The sequence below is a fragment of the Symphodus melops genome (genome assembly GCF_947650265.1).
Source record: "Symphodus melops genome assembly, chromosome: 16".
Classification (NCBI taxonomy): domain Eukaryota; kingdom Metazoa; phylum Chordata; class Actinopteri; order Labriformes; family Labridae; genus Symphodus; species Symphodus melops.
Window position 1 is genome coordinate 13,748,558 of NC_136706.1, and position 20,191 is coordinate 13,768,748.

Consider the following 20,191-nt stretch of genomic DNA (forward strand, 5'->3'; position numbering starts at 1 on the left):
GCTACTATTTTCAGAAAAATGCAAAATTATTGCAACAGCCAGCAAAGGACATCTTGAATGTGTTTGTGTGTAACAACAGGGCCAGAGCATGGGGTGATGAGGACTATCCTCTGCTGATCTCGATGCAGATGACCAGTGATGGCCACAGCATCACCTCAACAGTAAGTCATAACATTTAAACACGAATGTATGTATTTTAAAGGAAGTGGGTTTTTTTTAATTTTTTTTATTCTTTATTTAGGATCATTGCATTTCCAACACACTGTCATTGCGGGTTACATTCTTTTACAGTCTGATCCATTGTTCTTTTTCTTCTTCTTCTTTTTTTTTATACATCGTATTACAACATTAATCAGAACAAAACATGGGGTGTTATGTAAAATTACAAAAAAAGGGAGGAAAACGAGAAGAAAAAAAAAAAAACAGTTTAATAGGTTTCCCCTTCCTTCCCCTCCCTTTCAAACATGGGCCGGGCATCTCGGGGAAATATACATTTTCCATGTCTTCCAAATTTCCTCAAATTGGCAGTCCTGGAGCCTCAAAGAGAAAGTAATTCTCTCCATTACATATATTTCATATATAATGTCATACCATTCCTTAATAGATGGGGTATTTGGTTTAAGCCATTTCTTTGTGACTGCTTTCCTAGCTGCTGCACTCAGTATTCCGAACAGTTTCTTAGTTGTAATATTTGTGTTCGTTGAAGATAGGAGTAGGAAGTGTTTTTTTCATATGAAGCATCAATTGCTCAGTTATGGAAGTATGGCTCATTGACAAGCTAGGCCTCGCACAAAGTTGTTGATGTATGAAATCAAAGTTATGCTGAGGCTGGGCACTCCAGTTTGATCATCTATTTGTGAGATTTCCACTTCTCTTCCCCCAAAAAATGCAGATGGATATTTGTGAAATTTTATTTTATTTTTATTTTATTTTTGCAGTTTGTTGGATGAAAGAATAAACACTGGCCAACAACAGGAACATCAGCAGCAGGAAGAATTTCTCAATTCACTGGAGACTGTTGTCCTCACCATCTTTCTGTCCATTATCATCGTCATGACTGTGTTTGGTAACCTGCTGGTCATGGTGGCACTCTGCAAGGACAGACATCTACGGTGAGCCTATTGTCTTTTTCAATGCTGAAAGCCAGATGAGTGATCCAATCTGGGTTTAAAAACATGGCCTTGAGGTTGTCTCTCTGATTTAATTTTTTTTGACTCTGTTCCCTGCCCTGTCAAACCGCTGTACTTCAAGCATTTCTGTATTTCTCAGAAAGCTAAAAGTGGATCTAAAAAGTTGCAGTTTATAGAACAGAAATGTGTTGACGTTAAGAAGGTTGTGACTTTAATGTGAAAATTGAGTCAAAACAATAAAAGCCATGGCATTCATTCCTGCATTTCAATCCCTAGTGGATTGAAATTCATGTTCTTGTAAGGCATGTGTGATAGGGTTGGACAACTAATCAAAAATTAATCAAACAAACATTGAGAACCTCTAACCGACGTAATCTAGCCCATGTTGATTATTTTGAAGGTCACGTGACGAGACGTCCAATCTGCAACATGGAAGCATAAATAACCACAAATCAGTTCATCAGATATGCACTCTTTCATGAGAAAATTATCTCCGCTTTAATAGTGGAGCATATTTACTGTGGAAACCATATTAGTGAACCATGAGGGCAAAAAACTAAACAAATAATGAAATATGAAATAATCCTTCATTAATCGTCATCAAGGTAAAATGTTCAATTGATCGTGGTGTTGATGTGAGGTCATATCACCAAGCCTTAATCTGTGAACCGCTCTTTTTATGTTTTGTTTTTTGCCTCACAAGTTAAAACTCCAGCCAGACAAAGTCTTTTCAAGAACCAGGAAGTGAGCATGATAGCTCCTTTAATTACTTCTTTCTTATAGTAGACAAGTCTGGATGACAACAATGAATCAGAATAAAACTCCAAGAAAAATACAAACAATACACTTAGCAGACATCGATGACATGAATTGGTAAAAGTGTAACAGCCTAAATCTTACATTAAAAACCCCCCCAAAAAACAACAGCAACAGTTACATATGAGCATTGGCAGCAACATGAACAATGGATTTCCAATAACCTAGGCCATCCCTGCGGTTGGCATTGTGCAATTTCCATGGACAAAAAGCTTCTGCGTTTTGACCACGTGTTTTTGGATTATTGCTGAAAATAGTTTATCAAGACAATCTTAGCACATCATTTCTAAAGATTAAACACAATCAGTCAAGGTAAGATACAGATGTTAGGCTATAAAAGTACTACACCACGATCAAATGACTTCAATCACAATCATTAAGTTTCCCATGAATAGATTTTAGTTTAAAATACTCTATTAAGACATGATGATTAAGTGCAATATTAAGTATACTTTGAACTTTTAATGATAGCTTTTGTGATTATATTTTCATTTCTCACCTGTTTTTCGGTATCTCCTGTTAGAAAGAAGAAGACTAACTACTTCATTGTATCACTGGCATTTGCCGACTTGCTGGTTGCGGTTGTGGTGATGCCATTTGCTGCGATTGAGCTGACCACTGGCCAATGGCGTTATGGAGAGATCTTCTGCCTGGTCCGAACGTCTCTGGATGTCCTTTTAACTACGGCATCCATCCTTCACCTCTGCTGCATTGCACTGGACAGGTTTGTGTGTATTTGCACTTTATATACGATGAGAAGGATTTGAACGTCATGTTTAGGCTGAAACAAGTTGTTCTATTGAAAGAATCCTGTCTCAGTCTGTCGACCATTCTGAAAACCTTAAACACTGCAATGTAATACACCCATCAAAGAAATAGAACATTTGCATTCTGAAAAGACAGTCCTATACAAACAATGAGAACAATGGATGTGCACGAACCATTTAAAAAATATAGTGTACAGTACAGTGTGTTTACATGTGTTTATAATTCCAGGTATTATGCTATCTGCTGCCAGCCTCTGGTTTACAGACACAAAATGACCCCCATCAGAGTGGCAGCAATGCTCAGCGGCTGCTGGCTCATCCCCACATTAATCTCCTTCCTACCCATAATGCAAAGCTGGAACGCAATCGGCATTGAAGACATTGTAAGTCTTATTTTGTATAGTTGATCAGAAATCAATCAGGGGGGAGAGCTAACAAGTCAAAACAAAAAGATTGTTACTTTATTACTTTATTATCATATTTTTGCATCAAATAAATATGCTAGAGGGGTTGGTTTTTTTTTGGTTTTTTATTTTGATGGCAGTGCTACCGGATATATGTTGCTATTGTGTTGAGCTTTGGTTTGTAACCCTTTATTTCTTCTCATACAAAAAAAGAGAAAAAAGTGACTTTATGTACATATATATATATATATATATATATTTATATATTTATATTTAAGAGTTCGTTTACAAATCGCCTAAAGAGAAAGATCATCTCTCTGTGAGGGCAAATGCATCATGAACCTCTCCAAATTCATACTCTGTGTTTCTAATAAAATCTCCAATCCCTTGTACAATGAAGAGGTAATACACTGATCACACAACAATTCCCCAGTCCCTGTGGAGCCTCTCTTGCTGCAAGCAAAGACAGCACTTCAACAAGTTTTTTTTGTTTTTTTTGCTTGTTTGGCTCTGTTTTGGGGTGAGGTTCTTTTAGAGCTGACTTGTAATGAGCTGCAAGACTCCTAGGGGCAGAGGGGATAGATGTATTGATTCAGTCAGAGTTTCTCTGTATTTGATTCAGACATCCAAAGAAAATGATTTTGTCATAGCTGATATTTCTTTAACTCGTGTTAAAGACAAAAAGATGTGTAAGCCTTAAATGCTTGTCTGCACATTTAAGCCATGTTTTAGTTCAGTTTTAATTTAAAAAACAACATTTCTCTTAAGCTGTCAAGATACATTAATTGATTTAAAAAATAAAAAAAAAACTAGAATATGAGATAAACACCACGGTAGCTCATGTACGTTGGCTTGAATAATGCCTTGACTTTGTGCAGTAAATATAATAAAAGAATAAGCCACTACACTCTGCTGGCAAGGTGATTCGAACAAGGGAATACATTGTCTCCCCGAGCAATGAAACAAGAGGTATTCAGTGCATTAAATCCTGGAAAATACATTTACACAAAAGGACCAAGTTTTGAACGGACTGATTCAAGCGGGTAGCCTCGAGCCCAACCTCTTCTCAAGGTGATGAGATCAAATTTGCATGCAGGATTTTCATGCAGTTCAAACTGCCCATATTTTCAACGATGAACAAAAAAAAAATCCAGAGAAGCTAGATCCAGTAGGCTACCCCTTTAATGTAGCATATTAGCATTTTTTAATCCTAGCATAGCAGTTCAAAACAACTCCTAAAAGACCTCCTAAATATAACTCCCACTCCTCTGTCAAACAGTAACTCTTAAGGCGGCAGTAGCTCAAAGGCGGCAGTAGCTCAGTCTGTAGGGACTTGGGTTGGGAACCGGAGGGTCGCCGGTTCAAGTCCCGGCACGGACCAAGTCCGGAAATTGGTCTGGTAGCTGGAGAGGTGCCAGTCCATTTCCTGAGCACTGCCGAGGTGCCCCTGAGCAAGGCACCGCACCCCAAAAACTGCTCTGGAGCGCCCGCTGTGGGCAGCAACCTCACTCTGAGACCTCTCCATTAACGCAGAGTGAAAAAAACGAATTTCCCCTCGCGGGATTAATAAAGTATATTAAAAAAAAAATAATAATAATATATATGATTATATGATATCTTTCACAAATAAACCAGGATGTACAGTATCTGAGTTTGTTAGCTCAGTGGAGACTCAAAATAGAGATAGCAAGTAATGGGCTAAAGAAATTCACATTGCAATAGTGGTCATTTTAATTGAAGGATGGATCTATTTCATTTAACAACGTTGTCCACACCCTGTGGAAATGTAGTTAATGTATTATAATCTGGTAATCTGACTTCAAAACTGTCTGTTCTACTGTCAAATTGCAGCTCTAACTCACATTTATGTAACTCTTTTATTGATCTTATTCCCAGATTGAGGAGAGGCGAGCTCTGGCAGGGGGCTCCAATGACACCAGTTGTGTATTTTTGGTCAATCGGCCATACGCCCTCATCTGCTCTGCTGTGGCCTTCTACGTCCCATTAGCTCTCATGGTCCTGGCCTACCAGCGTATCTATGTAACTGCCATGACCCATGTGCGGCAGATTGAGACACTTCAGCGAGCTGGCTCAGCTCCTGTTCCTGGTACAGTTCCAGTGATTACCGTGAGGTCCTCTACATCTTCAGATCCTATGGAGCACTATCGCATAAGGACACCAACGGGCTCCTCCCATTCAGACCATGCTCCCATATCGAACAGCCGAATGCGTGTTGAGACAAAAGCTGCGAAGACACTGGCAGTTATAATGGGTTGTTTCTGTCTATGCTGGGCGCCGTTCTTCATCACCAATGTGGTGGATCCCTTCATCCATTACTCAGTGCCCTGGCAGCTGTGGACAGCCTGGTTGTGGCTCGGTTACATTAACTCAGGGTTGAACCCCTTCCTTTACGCCTTTCTGAACCGGGCATTTCGGAGGGCATTTCTGGTGATTCTATGCTGTGGGGATGAGCGGTACGCGCGGCAGGCCAGCTGCTCTTATGGACACACCCACAGAGCATGCTCAGCTGCATCAGTCAATGGGACGTCCATGGCATTGAGGTAAAAACTCAGTAACACACACTCTGGTCAGCTTGACTGTAATATATGAAATGTATGTGTTTGTCTCTCAGTTAAACTATGTAAACAAATCAAATATGTCTGCTTTTTTTTTAGAAATTTAAAAAATTGCTGTAATGATAGCAATTCATCAACTATAGAATCAGGAGTATTGTGAAACATCATGGTGAAATCAGCTTAGCTATTAGCTCCAATCATTGATCTATGATTTAAGGTTCAATCTTATTAAACTTTCTTGAGCCTGAATGCATGAACTATTACATTGGAAGCTGGGCATGGAGAAAGAGCAAGAAACTAACATAGACTGTAACAACAGAATATTGAATTTTGAGTCAGTAAGAATTTCTTGTTTGGATTAGGTAATCAGTTTAGTAAGTTTTTTCCAAAGCCTTCTGATTCAAAGTAGTATTTTGATGTTACAACTTTAATCGCATCATATTTTGTTATGTTTTGCTGTGTTAATATATTTTCAGATATAGATCATAGTTTGCATTTTCAAAGAAATGCCAGTCAAGCTATTCTGGCCTAGCTTACATTTTAGCCCATTTATTGGCAGAGTCTATTTGCTGGATTTTGTCTGGACTGAAATAACTCAAAATTCTGCATACAGATTTTTCTCTGCATTCTAAATATGTGTGCTTGCCTAATGCTTGATTCACACGGCAGGATTTTAAAATTGTCGGTTGATTTCCCAAACCTTAGAGACCACACATGGTGATAAATAATAGGAGGTTTTACAGTTTTGGTTGTACAGTGCGTGGTGTCAACACACAAACCGATTTCACTCGCAAACATCCCCCAATCAGGCGGGAAATCTCGCAAAACCTCTCGAGAGCAAACATGTTTTGATTTTTGGATTCCCGGTGTTTCCTCGCCACTACATCATCTCGTTTTCTGATGTTGAATATCTCTGATTGAGATCGGAGCGGTTCCAACATCATTCCGAGCAGGCGAAAGCGAGTTATTTTAAAAGATTATTTTACAATGATCGGGGTTTAAGATTATTATACACTTCCCCTAGTGTATCAATATTTGTCAAGTGCTTGGTGAATGATTGCATTATCATTTGCTTAAATATTGACATTCCTATAAGCTTTACAGCAGTTGTACTCTGCTATTCCCTAATATTAACATGCTATCCCACGAAACTAGCATGATGACCACCGTGAAAGGAAAGCTTTACTGATAATCTTAATCGTATAAGAGAAGCCAACAGGTTTGTTGTGCTGCCCTGACTCACGCTGCCCCCACTTTCTGTTGTTCTTCTCAACTTCCATCACTTGGGTTGACTTTTGTGTTGTTTTAAGATTTGTGAACTTAACAGCCATGCGTTCCATGAACTGCAGCTACAGATTATATAGTTCTTTGAAGGATCTCACACATAAAGTTTTCTTTTGTAATGTGTTTTTATCTCTTGTGTAAGTATTATATAAAGAGGATGTCCGGTAGTTTTTTTTAATATTTTTTACATTGGCTATAAACTTTATTATCTTTATATTTATTGCCCTTATAAAGTATTCAGTGAAAACTGAAAGCTACGCTTACGTATTGCTCATGCCCTATCTAAGTTATGAGTCATCACATGACATCTCTCCATGGAGCTTATGGAGTACATTTTCACTTGGTGTCATCTAACCTGCTGAAATAGTAATGGGGGGGGGGGGGGTTTGACTGGTCGCTTTATCCAAATGTGTCTTTTCACAGATCGTTAATGATCACATCCAGTATATAGACTGAACAGTCCAAATGTTTTGCATAGCAAGATTTCTGTTGAAGCTGAAAGCTGTCATTTAGTTGACATCTGTGTTTGTGCTCTCAGCCCAGTCAAGTGGGGATGATAAAGGAGGTGACCTGCTTGTGTCTGCACTGTTTAACTTTAACACAAGTGCCTCACTGACGCAGAGGCAACTGCATACACATTACAATCGCTCTCTCACACACGCACACTCAAAAATAAAGTGGACAAACATTCAAACAGTAACACACGAAGTGCGCAAATTATTTATAAAAATTTGGACGGTAACAAGAGTTTTAGAGAGATTTTGACACTGGACATTCCATATACTGTGCAAATGAAACTTACATACGGGTATTAGTACTTACCCATGTGCTTTGTGAAAACCAGTGCATGTTTGCCTGTATTTTTTGCAGCACTTGCAGTTTTCTTAATAATGTGTGCATCGACTATGTGTTTCTCTGGTGCCTGTTTGCATATTTTAAGGATCTCCTTTTGTATGTACAGGAAACAGAGAAGAGGAAACAGAAACAGTGTTAAGTCCAATCTGATGTCCCCTCTTAAAATCTGTCCAGGACAGAAAACAGACTCAGACAATCAGATTGCAGCCAACAGAAAGATAAAAGTAGTGGAGGAATCCTGTAGAATAACTTTGGAAAGTTTTTTTGGGTTAGTCTGTGGGTGGATGGTGCGTGTGTTTTTCTGTGGCGTGCTCTTTAAAAAGAGTGACAAGTCCTGATAAAATGTTTAATTTTCTCTGGAAAAAATCATGAGAATGTTTTCACATTGTTGAAAAAAAAGGGGGGGGGGAATCTCAGGTTTTGTGTGCTAGACCCTGTTGCAAGGAAACAGCATGGCTATACAATTCTTAAATCTTGAAATTAATCTTATTGATATCTGCTTTCTTAGTTATTTGTGCAACTTACTTTGTTGTTGATTAACTGTAGATTCCTGCTTTTCCGACAAAATGTGCGCAGGAAAGAAACAGCATCAGAAAGAACATTCCCACAATGAAAATCCTAAGGCCGTTTTCTCCAGTGTTCCCATCGACAAACACAGACAGAGAAACACACAATGTAGACACTCCACGCATCAGCAGTGGATAGTAAAACTGGTTTGTGATTAGAGTCATAACAAAGACCCTGTGCCCACTAGTAGAGAAAGTAGAGAAGACAGCTTTACTATAATCTGAAACAAGTGAAAGCTGTTGAGTAAATACGATTTCTTGGATACTCATTAGATCAGCGGTCCCCAACCTTTTTTGCGCCACGGACCGGTTCAATGTCAGACAATATTTTCACGGACCGGCCTCTAAGGTGTGGCGGAAAAATACAACACAATAAAATGATACGATCAACACAAAAAATGTGCTATTTTGTAAAATATAATAATAAACGTGAATCCACTGTGTAATCCTATGGAACTTTATTAACAGCGTTTCATGAAATGCGCCAACAACATAACATCAGTAACATCCTCTCTGTCCCCACGCTCTCAGGTCACTATGGTAACGCTTAAACATGCCTTCACAATAAGATACTCCACAAACAAATCAAAAATAAAATAAAGTCCATGAAAATATATAACTCACCATAACCCTGAATCAATGAGAGCCCTGAGTTTTGAAGGCTTCATTGCCTCATTGGAGAGCCGGTCGCCGCATATTATGCAGAGCGGGCTTGATGCGTGGGAATCACCTGTCGCGATAAATCCATATTTCATGTAGGACTCCTAATATTTCCTGTTAAATGAAGGTTTCTTTTTCTTTGTGGTCCAAGGTTCTTCTTCTGTCTCCTCACTGGGCCTTTTCCCCTTCCCAAAGAATTTTTTCAAAGACGTCTGTTTGTTATTCATTTTGCTAGCTTGTGGGTTTAAAATTAGCGGTAATGTATCACGTGACGAGACGAGCGAATCATTATTGACAGATGTAACCGAGAGAATCCGGTGGTTTTCAAAATAAAACAGTGTTCAGACTCGGATTACAAATAAAACGGAAATAATGTAAATTATTATTTTTTTCTGTGCGGCCCGGTAGCAAATGACTCACGGACCGGTACCGGACCGCGGCCCGGGGGTTGGGAACCGCCGCATTAGATCATACTTTACAAGTTGTATTAAACAAATATTAGTCAGACATCTTGTACAATTATCCATGCAACCGTTTTCAGTTCGATTGCTCTGTAGTTTCATTCAGTTCAAGCAGAACTTTGAAATGTGAGTAGAAAAGGTCTTGCACATTGGCTCGGGCAGGGGTTCCCTAACTTTTCAGCCTGCAACCCCTAATATAACGGTGCTAGAGACTGGGGACCCCCATTGTCCCTTTAGGTGCTGAAAACATCTGACAGCCACGCACATGATCAACCCTCTCCAAACACTGGCATTAGACCACCACCACACAATAGCCCAAACATATTGTTGTATATATTTTAACAATGAATGGGTAAAATATGCTATTCCAAGCCATTTTCCTTTTTAAAATGTTTTTGGTGTCCCCCACTTCGGGAACCACTGGTCAAGGGACTACCCACTAATGGCATTAGGTGAGATATAGTTTCAGTCAGAATACACATGATTTTATTCCTTTCTCCTGGGCTGTTGTTGCAGGAAGCTGATAGACTTTAGGCTCTGCACTTCAATTCTAAGTAACAACTCCAGAAACTACTTCCCTAAGAAAGTCAAATTAAGTCCCCTAAAATATCACACAGTTTGTTTGTCTTCCTTGATTTTCCAGAGGAACTACACACACTGTATACAAGCAAAATGTTCACCTAAAAGGAACAACTTGGTCATGAAAAGAGATATAGTGCTGTTGACAGAACAAGGCTGCATGCTTATCAAGTATATCATTACATTTGGCAAGTTGTTGTAGAGACTTCAGGGGTATATCTAAGGTGCTATATGTAACTTTCAACTACATTTGTAGTAATATGACATGGCCGTCAGGCGAACATCCCAGAAACCTCCGGGTTGCTTGTCAAACGCGCTCGTACATACACAAACGATCATTGACATAGTCTCTGAAACACTGGATGTTAACCAGCATAATGTTTCCAGAGGAGGTAGACTGGTCTCATTCTCTATACACGGCCTGAGAGCAGAGTTTTTTATTTATTTATTTTTAAAACTCCCCGTGGGGCAATTCACACTCCAAGCGGTCGACCCCAGGAGCAGTGTCCCGCAATTCGGGGTTAAGTGTCTTGCCCAAGGACATATTGGACATGTTGCTCGCATCAACTTTCCGGTTTGAGAGCCGACAACTCTACCCACTGATCCACAGCCGCCTCTACAGTTTGTGATGAGTTTGTCCGCCAGTGAGAACTCCTAGGTGTAGGTGCAGGTAAAGGACTGGAGTGTGTGACGAGTTTGTTGTTTCTATTGACTTCTGTAAGCAGAGAGGAGTGAGGAGGTTGACAATAAAATGACACTTCCTGGAGCTAGACAGTGAACATCTTCTTTTTCACATCAGTTGAACATTAACTTATTATAGGGCGATAAAAAAAACATTTATACATGTTAATGTGTCCTTTGTAGCTACATATTAATAATTTGGCCGTTAGGTAGTTTGCCTGACGGCCATGCAGTTTCGCCTCAAACGCAGTATTTTTGAAAGTTACATATAGCCCCTTTAATGTTTTAATTGGACTTTGCCTTATTCTTAAATCGAAAGACATGAACAGAGATGCCTTTTCATTTTGAGAATAAGTAGACTAGGCATTTATTTGACACCTACAGAGCTTTACTAATGCTGGTAGCTCTACTTTGTCAAGCTGCCTGTTTACAGTCTTAAATGATTATTTAGTAGTCTGCTGGCTTTATCTTCTTACAAGACTATACAAATGTATATCTTGTGGGTAAAAAAATGTAGTCCTTTGTAATTTGTACTTTGCTTTTTTCATTTTAAACATTGCAATTTATTACAGAGCTCATATTAATGCTTTGAGTAAGGTTACTATATTTTTATTGGCTCACAGTGTTAGACAAAAAGCAGCACAATGAATGCTGTGAGAATTTCTATTTTTTATTTATTTATTTTTTAAGCATGCTGGGGCTGTTAGCGCTGCATGTTGTTTTTATCTACAGTAGTATAAATTTATTGATGTTTAATCTCATGTCTTTGGTCCTCTGTGGTTAATCAGTGATTCTCTCGCTGTCACCTCCCCTCCTTCAGAGCAGCTGACATCACTACCTAAAAACAGTGTGGGCTGAAAGTGTGAGCTTGAACTCAGAAATAAAGTTTGGGAGTGAGTCAAACAAGAGTGAAAGGTGCAAGATAAGAGTTTGGTGCAATGCTGAGTTTGTTCAAAGTAGACGATGGCAGATGGCAGATTACCTGAGCTGATCATGGTGCATATCAAAGAAAAACATCTAGATTTAAACTGTTGCGTAGTTAATTCATTTCTGGGAGCCAATGTGCTGTCAGGAATCCTTGTCCTTGAAAAGTATCAAGTGAGTGATGGGATAAATAACATGCTACATCTCTTCATGTCAAACTCTTCCTGTTGTAGTAAATCAGGCTCAGTGATCCGTCTTGAGTTCACCTTCTGCCCTATGAAGATCCCGAGTCCTGTTGAACATCAAAATGAAGTGGAAAAGCCTGACAATGTAATAAGCCTGAACAATCAACGTGATTGTTAAGCAATTTTAACAAGGTTTGTCGACCTAACAACAGCCAAATTTAAAATCCCACTAGAGTGAGGGTCATGTGGGAATACAGGCGCCTAAAACTCTGGCGCTGCGCTCAACGTTGCGTTAAATTTCTAAATTTTTCTGTTGTTGTTGTTAAGATAACTTAAAATATTCAAGTCCATGTAAGGGCATTAGGGAGTCATAGCGAGGCATACAACATATGAGGTAAGAGGGTGTGAAAAACTCAGATAATGAAAGAAAGATGGTTTTAATTTCAATTCTTGTTGAGATATACTAAAGAAGGATCCCACTATTTTTTTAAAGACATGTACATATAAGATCATTGACTAGTCTAATTTTGTTGTTTGGCAGTAAATGCACTTCTGATTGCAGTGTTAAAAGGGACAGCGTGGTGCAGTATTTTTGAATTTGGGTTCTATGAGGTATTGTTAATAGTACGTTTTTTCCAGTCTTTTAAGAAACCGGTCGTGCTGACATAGAAGCCAGGCTCCTGTCTCTGCAGACGAGGGCCATGTTCAACCCTTAATCAGCAGCGGTTTAATTAAGTGCATGGAGATCGTAGCAGTCACATGCATACAGTTTATGCACTGACTCTTGTCACAGCATATCGAGGTGAGTTCTGTGGATAACATCTTGCTGCATTCTCACATGAGCTCACTCAGACTCGCTTCACAATAAAGGGGCGGCAGATAACAGTCAAGTTGGCCCCCTGTTTAGAGGAGTTGACTGGAGTTCCTACACACAAGCTAAGCTATGGATAACTGCAGATGTGACCTCAAATTAACATGTTCTTCAGCCACTTCAAAAAGTCTGACATGTATTTTTTTATTGCGGTGCATTTCCACCGCATCGTCCTCAAGTCTGACAGCCCTTCCCCAAGGTTTTTCAACTGCACATGAACTGATGAATTGTGTCAAGCTGCCTCACGGGACATACAGTATAGACTCCATAGAGCTTTACCCAACAAGTATACAAAAGTCAGGAAATGTTAACCTCTGCTGCATCGAGCTTGACATTTCTCATCGTTTAAACTGCCTGTTGTCAACATCATGAAGGAACAACACGAGAAGCATGACCCAGGGTTGATTCAGTTATTTTTGTTTTATTTCCTTAATTTAAAGCTTGGCACTTTTTCAATCTGCATTCAAATCAAGACTTTGATCATGTTAAAAGTAAACCAGGTCCCTGAGCACACAACTATATAATACCTTGGGTTGCCTTTTCTTGAATCTTAAGCTTTGGTAGTTTATCAGAATTTATTACAAAATGCATTGTCATTATTTGGATTTTGGGGATAAAAAATAAGGTTTGATTATGGATGATCACCAGTCACTCTTACAAAGTTTGTTAGATTCGATTGGATTTTTCGATTGCCTGTATATGCACGTTGCAAGAAGTTATGAATATGTGCCTGCCGTACAAAGCTGTTTCTGCACAGTCTGTGATGAATTAGTTTGACAAACTCTGGACAAAATATATCAACAGTGTATTTGCTTTATCTGCTATCTGATTGTCCCCATAATTTTTTTTTTTTTTTAAAGCAGTCTGTTGAAACTTTACAAGCCAGAGACAACATTCTTTTATGGAGGCAAATTGAAAAGTTGACTCAACACAGTCTCTGTGATTTTTTTTTGTTCAGCCTCGTGTCTTTTTGCTGATCCTCTCATGAATGCAGTTGTTTTCCAATGAAAAGTCTTGTCTGGCTTCCTTTTAAACATCAAACACATCACTCACCACTGGCAGACTGGGGATGTTTTTGGAGGGGCAGTGGCAAAAAATAAAGAGGGCCCTTGCTCTCCAGTGTGCTGTGGGGAACAAGTGCATATAAAGTACATCATACATTCAGAGTAAAATAGTTTGGTCAACTGGAGGGCACTTTATCATGTGATATCTTACACAGGGGCATCCAAGAGAGCTCTTTCACTTCGTTTTTTTTCTCTTCGAACCCCACTGAGTCCACCAGTGTCACATGCTGTCAATCCAAACATGAATATTGTAAACAAAGGCTGTTATGGCAGCGTGTGTTTAACTGCCTCCTGACACTTACCAAATGGCACCAGTTAGAGGTTTTAAAAATAACCGTATAGAATGGATCAATCGTGTTACAGTCTAATGACTTAATGTAGTTCATAAAGTGGCAATCTCTGTTTCTGAACCAGCCGAAATGTCCTCACATGGGTCTTTAAAACAGCAGAAATAATACACTTATAGACTGAGCAACAACTACATTAATCTACATTGGTGCCTTGCTCAAGGGCACCCAACAGTGCTCAGGAAGGGGTCTGGCACCTTTCCAGCTACCAGACAAATTTCCATATTTGGTCCACACCGCTACTGCTGCCTTCTGTTTCTTTTTTTTCTCATAGTGTTCTTTTTTTCTCAATAATCATGCTTATGCTTCTTCTCTTGTCGTGTTTTCCTTCTCCCTCTTTACAAAGGGTTTTTGACTATTAAATGAAGAACTTTAACTGTTTTTCTTTTCTGTGCGAAGCTTTTTTCCAGTCATGTGGTAAGGGTAAATAATGATAAAAATCATTGTGAGAAGAGAAAAGTGGGAAATGATGTTCAGTAGGTCTGAACTGGCCATTTGCTCAGCAGGGTTTTCCTGCCTTTTTAAACAGGGCAAATTGCTGGTTTTATAATGTGTAATTGGAGGGAAGAAAAGGATATAGAAAAAAAATAGGACAGTAAAAGTTGGACGAACTGACTGTTGTCAGCTGTTCTCAGGTATCTCAATCCTCATGATGGACGTGGTTTGGTCAACTCATCTGTGACACTAAATGAAACTCATCGGTCCATCATTCCCTCCATCCGTCTCTCGCTCTGCTCCCCCGTGTTATAGAAATATAGTTTCCTTGGTGACAAATTGGTCCGTAGAAAGGACCCACCTGGCCTAATCAGCTCTCTGAAATTAAATTAAGGATGTCTTTTTGTGTAAAGGACAAAAGGCCAGCTTAGTTTTTTGTTATTTAAAAAGGATTTTGTGCCTGGGAGACCTTCCGCATGTAATTTCAATGGCTTCAAACTCAAACTGAGCTCCAGCCTTGAAACAAGAGCTTTATTATTTACTTAGTTGTTTGATATGGAGATTAAGTATTTCGGATACATAGTCACAGATTGATAAGTGTTAGGCAGGGCTAGGAGTTCGAGAACCCAGAAATGCAGAACACAGAGTCAGAGGCAGGAAGCAGGTGCAAAAGGAAGTTTAATGACCAACAGGACTCTTTGAAGATCCTGAAGTTCAGGGGAGGGTCAAGGGCCGAGTCGAGCTGGTGCGTTTGGGTTTGCTGGGGTGAAGAGTTGACTGAGGAATCCAGATAGATGCAGGAGTGGGATGGAGGCAGGAGTTGAGTGCCAGGAAACTGTCAACGAAGGAGAACAAGGTTTGGAATGTACACAACAATAGGAAACCGATTTTCTAATAAGCAACTAGAACAAGACTGACTGCGTAAACAGAGTCTAAGATCTGGCAGAGTGGTGGAGTTGAAGCCCAGTATTTGTAGCAGAGTTGATTGAAGATGAAGAGCAGCTGCAGCCCAACTCCTCCACACCTGAGTCCACTCCTGCAATCAAGAACACACACACTGCAGGCCAGGATTAAGCAGTGGTCATGACAGTACCCCCCCTGCTACATGCGCCTCTTGGCGCACCTCCTGGTTTGTCAGGATGAGTCCGATGAAAGTCCCGCACCGTAGACGAGTCCAAGATTTGGCGGCGTGGGATCCAACTGCGCTCTTCTGGGCCGTACCCCTCCCAATCCACCAAATACTGTAGACCACGGCCCCGCCTGCGTACATTTAGTAGTCATCTAACTGTGTAGACAGGCTGGTCATCCACCAACCTGGGAGGAGGAGGAATGGGAGGGCAAAGAGGGCTAGAGGAAACAGGTTTGACTTGGGAGACATGAAACGTAGGGTGAATGCGAAAGGAGGCAGGAAGCTTGAGGCGAACTGCACAAGGGTTGATAACAGACTCAATCTCAAAGGGGCCAATAAACCTGGGTGACAACTTCCGTGATACCACTTTGAGAGGGAGATTTTTAGCGTTGAGCCATACCTTCTGCCCTGGGGTGTAGCTGGGAGCTGGAGTCCGGCGGCGATTAGCCTGTTCCTTCATTCTTGTGGATGAACAGAGCAGAGAGGTCCTGGCTTGTCTCCAAACTTTAAAACATCGCCACATATGGGCTTGAATAGAGGGGACCGCCAACTCTTGCTCCTGTGCAGGAAATAAGGGAGGTTGGTAGCCGAGAGAACAAAGGAAGGGTGACATACCAGAGGAGGCGTTAGGCAGGGTGTTGAGGGCATACTCTACCCAAGGGAGTAGAGAGTTCCAGGAGGATGGATTGGAGGAGGTGACACAGCGAAGTGCAGCCTCCAATTCTTGATTAGTCCTTTCTGTTTGACCATTTGTTTGAGGATGGTACCCAGAAGAAAGGCTGGTGGTGGCTCCCAGGGCAGAACAGAAAGCCTTCCAGACTTGGGAGGTAAACTGGGGTCCCCTGTCAGAGACAATGTCAGTGGGCAGGCCATGTTGACAGAAAACATGCTTAACCAGAAGGTCAGCAGTCTCCCTAGCTGACAGAAGTTTAGGCAGGGCTAGAAAATGAGCTGTTTTAGAAAAACGATCGATAATATTGAGAATGACAGTTTTACCATCTGAAGGGGGGAGACCAGTAACGAAGTCCAGAGCAATGTGTGACCATGGACGGCTGGGAATGGGTAAAGGACGAAGGAGACCAGAGCTTGGTTTGTTGGATGTCTTGTTTTGAGCACAGATGGAGCAGGCAGAGATGAACGAACGGGTATCCGCATCCATGGTAGGCCACCAGAACCGACGACGAAGAAAGGCTAGAGTCCGGATCATGCCGGGATGGCAAGTTAGACGGGAGGCGTGAGCCCACATGAGAACGGACAGCATCAGGGACATGAAGACGGTTAGGGGGACCATTACCAGGGTTTGCTTGGTTGTTCTGAGCCTGCTTAACCAAGGACTCAATCTCCCAGGTAACAGCCGCTACCACACAGGTTGGTGGCAGTATAGGTTCGGGTCAGAACTGGGCTCCTCCAAGAATTGACTTGAAAATGCATCAGGCTTAGTGTTGCGGGAACCTGGGCGGTAGGTTAGTGTAAAGTTAAATCTGCCAAAATACAATTTCCATCTCGCTTGTCTGGAGTTCAAACGTTTTGCTGATTGAATGTATGAAAGATTTTTGTGATCTGTCCATACCACAAACTGTTGTTCTGCCCTTTCCAGCCAATGGCGATAATCTACGGGGGAAAAAAGCACATGGGTGAATCTTATTATCTGTAGCAGCTCTTTGTGATAACACTGCTCCTACTCCAATATCTCAGGCATCCACTTCTACAATAAATTGCCGGGCAGGGTCAGGCTGAACCAAAATGGGAGCAGTGGCAAAACAACGCTTGAGTTCTTTGAATGCCGTTTCAGCCTCAGAGGTCCAACAGAAGGGGAGCAGTGTTGAGGTGAGAGCAGTAAGAGGAGCAACGAGGCGACTGTAATTCTTAATGAACCTCCTGTAGAAGTTGGCAAACCCCAGGAATCGTTGCAGCAATTTGCGGTTGGTGGGTGTTGGCCATTCAGTCACTGCAGAAACCTTTGCCTGATCCATTTGCACCTCTCCCTGTGCAACAATGTAGCCAAGAAAGGAGATTTTAGGGACATTAAATTGACATTTCTCTGCCTTAACAAACAACTTGTTCTCCAGTAGACGCTGAAGGACCAACCGTACATGCTGCTTGTGCTCAGAGGGTGTCTTGGAGAATATCAGGATGTCGTCTAAATACACGAAAACAAACCTGTATAGAATATCTCGAAGGACATTGTTCATGAGGGCCTGAAACACAGCTGGGGCATTGGTCAAACCAAAAGGCATTACCAGGTACTCAAAATGCCCCAGCTGAGTGTTGAATCCTGTCTTCCACTCATCACCCTCCCGGATGCGAACCAAATGATAAGCATTGCGCAGGTCCAATTTGGTAAAAACAGTGGCTCCATGGAGAGTGGAGAAAGCAGAACTGATTAAGGGCAATGGGTATTTGTTTTTAACAGTTATATTGTTTAGCCCACGAAAGTCTATACAAGGTCTAAGGGTTCCATCTTTTTTACCCACAAAGAAAAAACCAGCACCCACCGGAGAGGAAGATGGACGAATGATTCCTGAAGCGAGGGAATCCTGAATATACTTTTCCATGGCCTCATGTTCCGGTCGGGAGAGGTGGAAAAGACGGCTGTTGGGGAGAGGGGCTCCAGGTTGTAGGTCAATAGCACAGTCGTACGGACGATGTGGTGGTAGAGAAGGTGCATTATGTTTACTGAAGACTGGTGCAAGGTCATGAAACTCTTCAGGAACTCCAGAAAGGTCAGGAGGCTTAGGCAGGATCCGGGGTTCGGTGAAGGCTGGGACAAGGGCAGAGTGCAGACAATTAGTATGACAAAAAGTGCTCCAGGTGATACTCCCTTTAGACCAATCTATCTGAGGATTGTGCAATTTAAGCCAGGGAATTCCGAGAACCAGAGGGGTTTGAGGACAGTCCATGATGTGTAATTGGATTCTCTCTTGGTGATTTCCAGATAACCTGAGCATAATGGGTACAGTCTGGTGGGTCACCTTAGCTAGCAATAAACCGTTTAAAGCTTTAGCACCTATGGAGGTGTCTAAAGCCCTGGTCTCTATTGCCATTTGTTGGACTATCGAACGATCAATGAAACTCTCATCAGCTCTTGAATCAACAAGTGCAGAAAGGGATAATGACTGTGATTGCCACAGGAGGGAGGCACTGAGCTGAATACGGTAGGGAGATAAACTAGCTGTGTGGCTCACCAAGATCTCTCCCATTACTGGTGAGCCACCTCTTTTACTGGACATGTGGGGCAGGTGGAAATGAAATGGCCAGACTGGCCACAATAGAGACAGGCTTTGGAGGCAAGGCGACGGGTTCGCTCCTCAGGTGTTAACTGGGCTCTACCTAACTGCATAGGCTCTGGTTCGGCTCTTAGAGTTTGGGGTTGCTCGGGAGCTCTAGAGCGGCCAGGCATTGCAGAAGTGATGTTTTGGAGTTTAGAACCCCTCTCCCGACGGCGCTCTGAGTCGATTGTTGATCTTAATAGCCAGCGAAATCAGTTCGTCAAGGGATTCTGGTTCGTCCCTGGAAACAAGTTCATCCTTAACAATGTCATTCAAGGCATTCTGAAACACCCCCTGCAGAGCCTCATCATTCCATCCACTGACTGCCGCCAGGGTACGAAAATCCACTGACAGTTCAGCCACACTGCGAGGGAGAGCAGACGTTTAGCAGTGTCTTTTCCTCGGACCGGATGATCGAAGACCTTCTGCATCTCCGTGATGAAGGCCTTGTACGAAAAACACACTGCTGACTGGCTTTCCCACACGGCTGAACTCCAATCACGTGCAGTTCCTGACATGGAGTTAATCAAATAAGCAATACGGGAGCGATCGGTGGCATAAGAGAGGGGCTGTTGTTCAAACACTAAAGAACATTGAGTCAAAAAGGCTCTGCATGAGCCGAGATTGCCATTATAACGTTCAGGTGCAGGCACGAAGGGCTCACGACCCACATGAGTAGGGTTTGGATCCAGGTTAACTGTAGCAGGAGGTGGAGGCTGAGGGGGCGTGGCCAGCACTGGTGGAGTAATGACCATCTGGGTCAGGTGATCTGTGAGGGTGGCCACTTGACTAGTGAGAAGACTGATCTGTTTTAACATAGTTTCATTGTTTTCAGAGAGAGCTCTTAAAACCTGCTCATGTTGTCCCAAAAGACTGCCCTGGCTCGATAGAGCATTCTGAACAACTAAAAAATCCGAGGGCTCTCGGGGGTCTGTGTCTGCTGGGTTCATCTCTGGGCCAGATCTTACTGTTAGGCAGGGCTAAGAGTTCGAGAACCCAGAAATGCAGAACACAGAGTCAGAGGCAGGAAGCAGGTGCAAAAGGAAGTTTAATGACCAACAGGACTCTTTGAAGATCCTGAAGTTCAGGGGAGGGTCAAGGGCCGAGTCGAGCTGGTGCGTTTGGGTTTGCTGGGGTGAAGAGTTGACTGAGGAATCCAGATAGATGCAGGAGTGGGATGGAGGCAGG

General features: G+C 41.7%; 1 protein-coding gene across 1 annotated transcript in view; it reads left to right on the forward strand.

The window, feature by feature from the left end:
* The window catches only part of LOC306837479 (5-hydroxytryptamine receptor 4), a 48,415-nt gene that overhangs the window by 13,266 nt on the left and 14,958 nt on the right, over positions 1-20,191 (forward strand). Inside the window, exons 2-6 of the mRNA XM_079365179.1 lie at positions 80-161; positions 939-1,112; positions 2,470-2,670; positions 2,943-3,096; positions 5,014-5,678. Coding sequence (XP_079221305.1) covers positions 139-161; positions 939-1,112; positions 2,470-2,670; positions 2,943-3,096; positions 5,014-5,678 — 1,217 coding nt within the window. The 5' untranslated portion in view covers positions 80-138. The remainder of the gene's footprint in view (positions 1-79; positions 162-938; positions 1,113-2,469; positions 2,671-2,942; positions 3,097-5,013; positions 5,679-20,191) is intronic.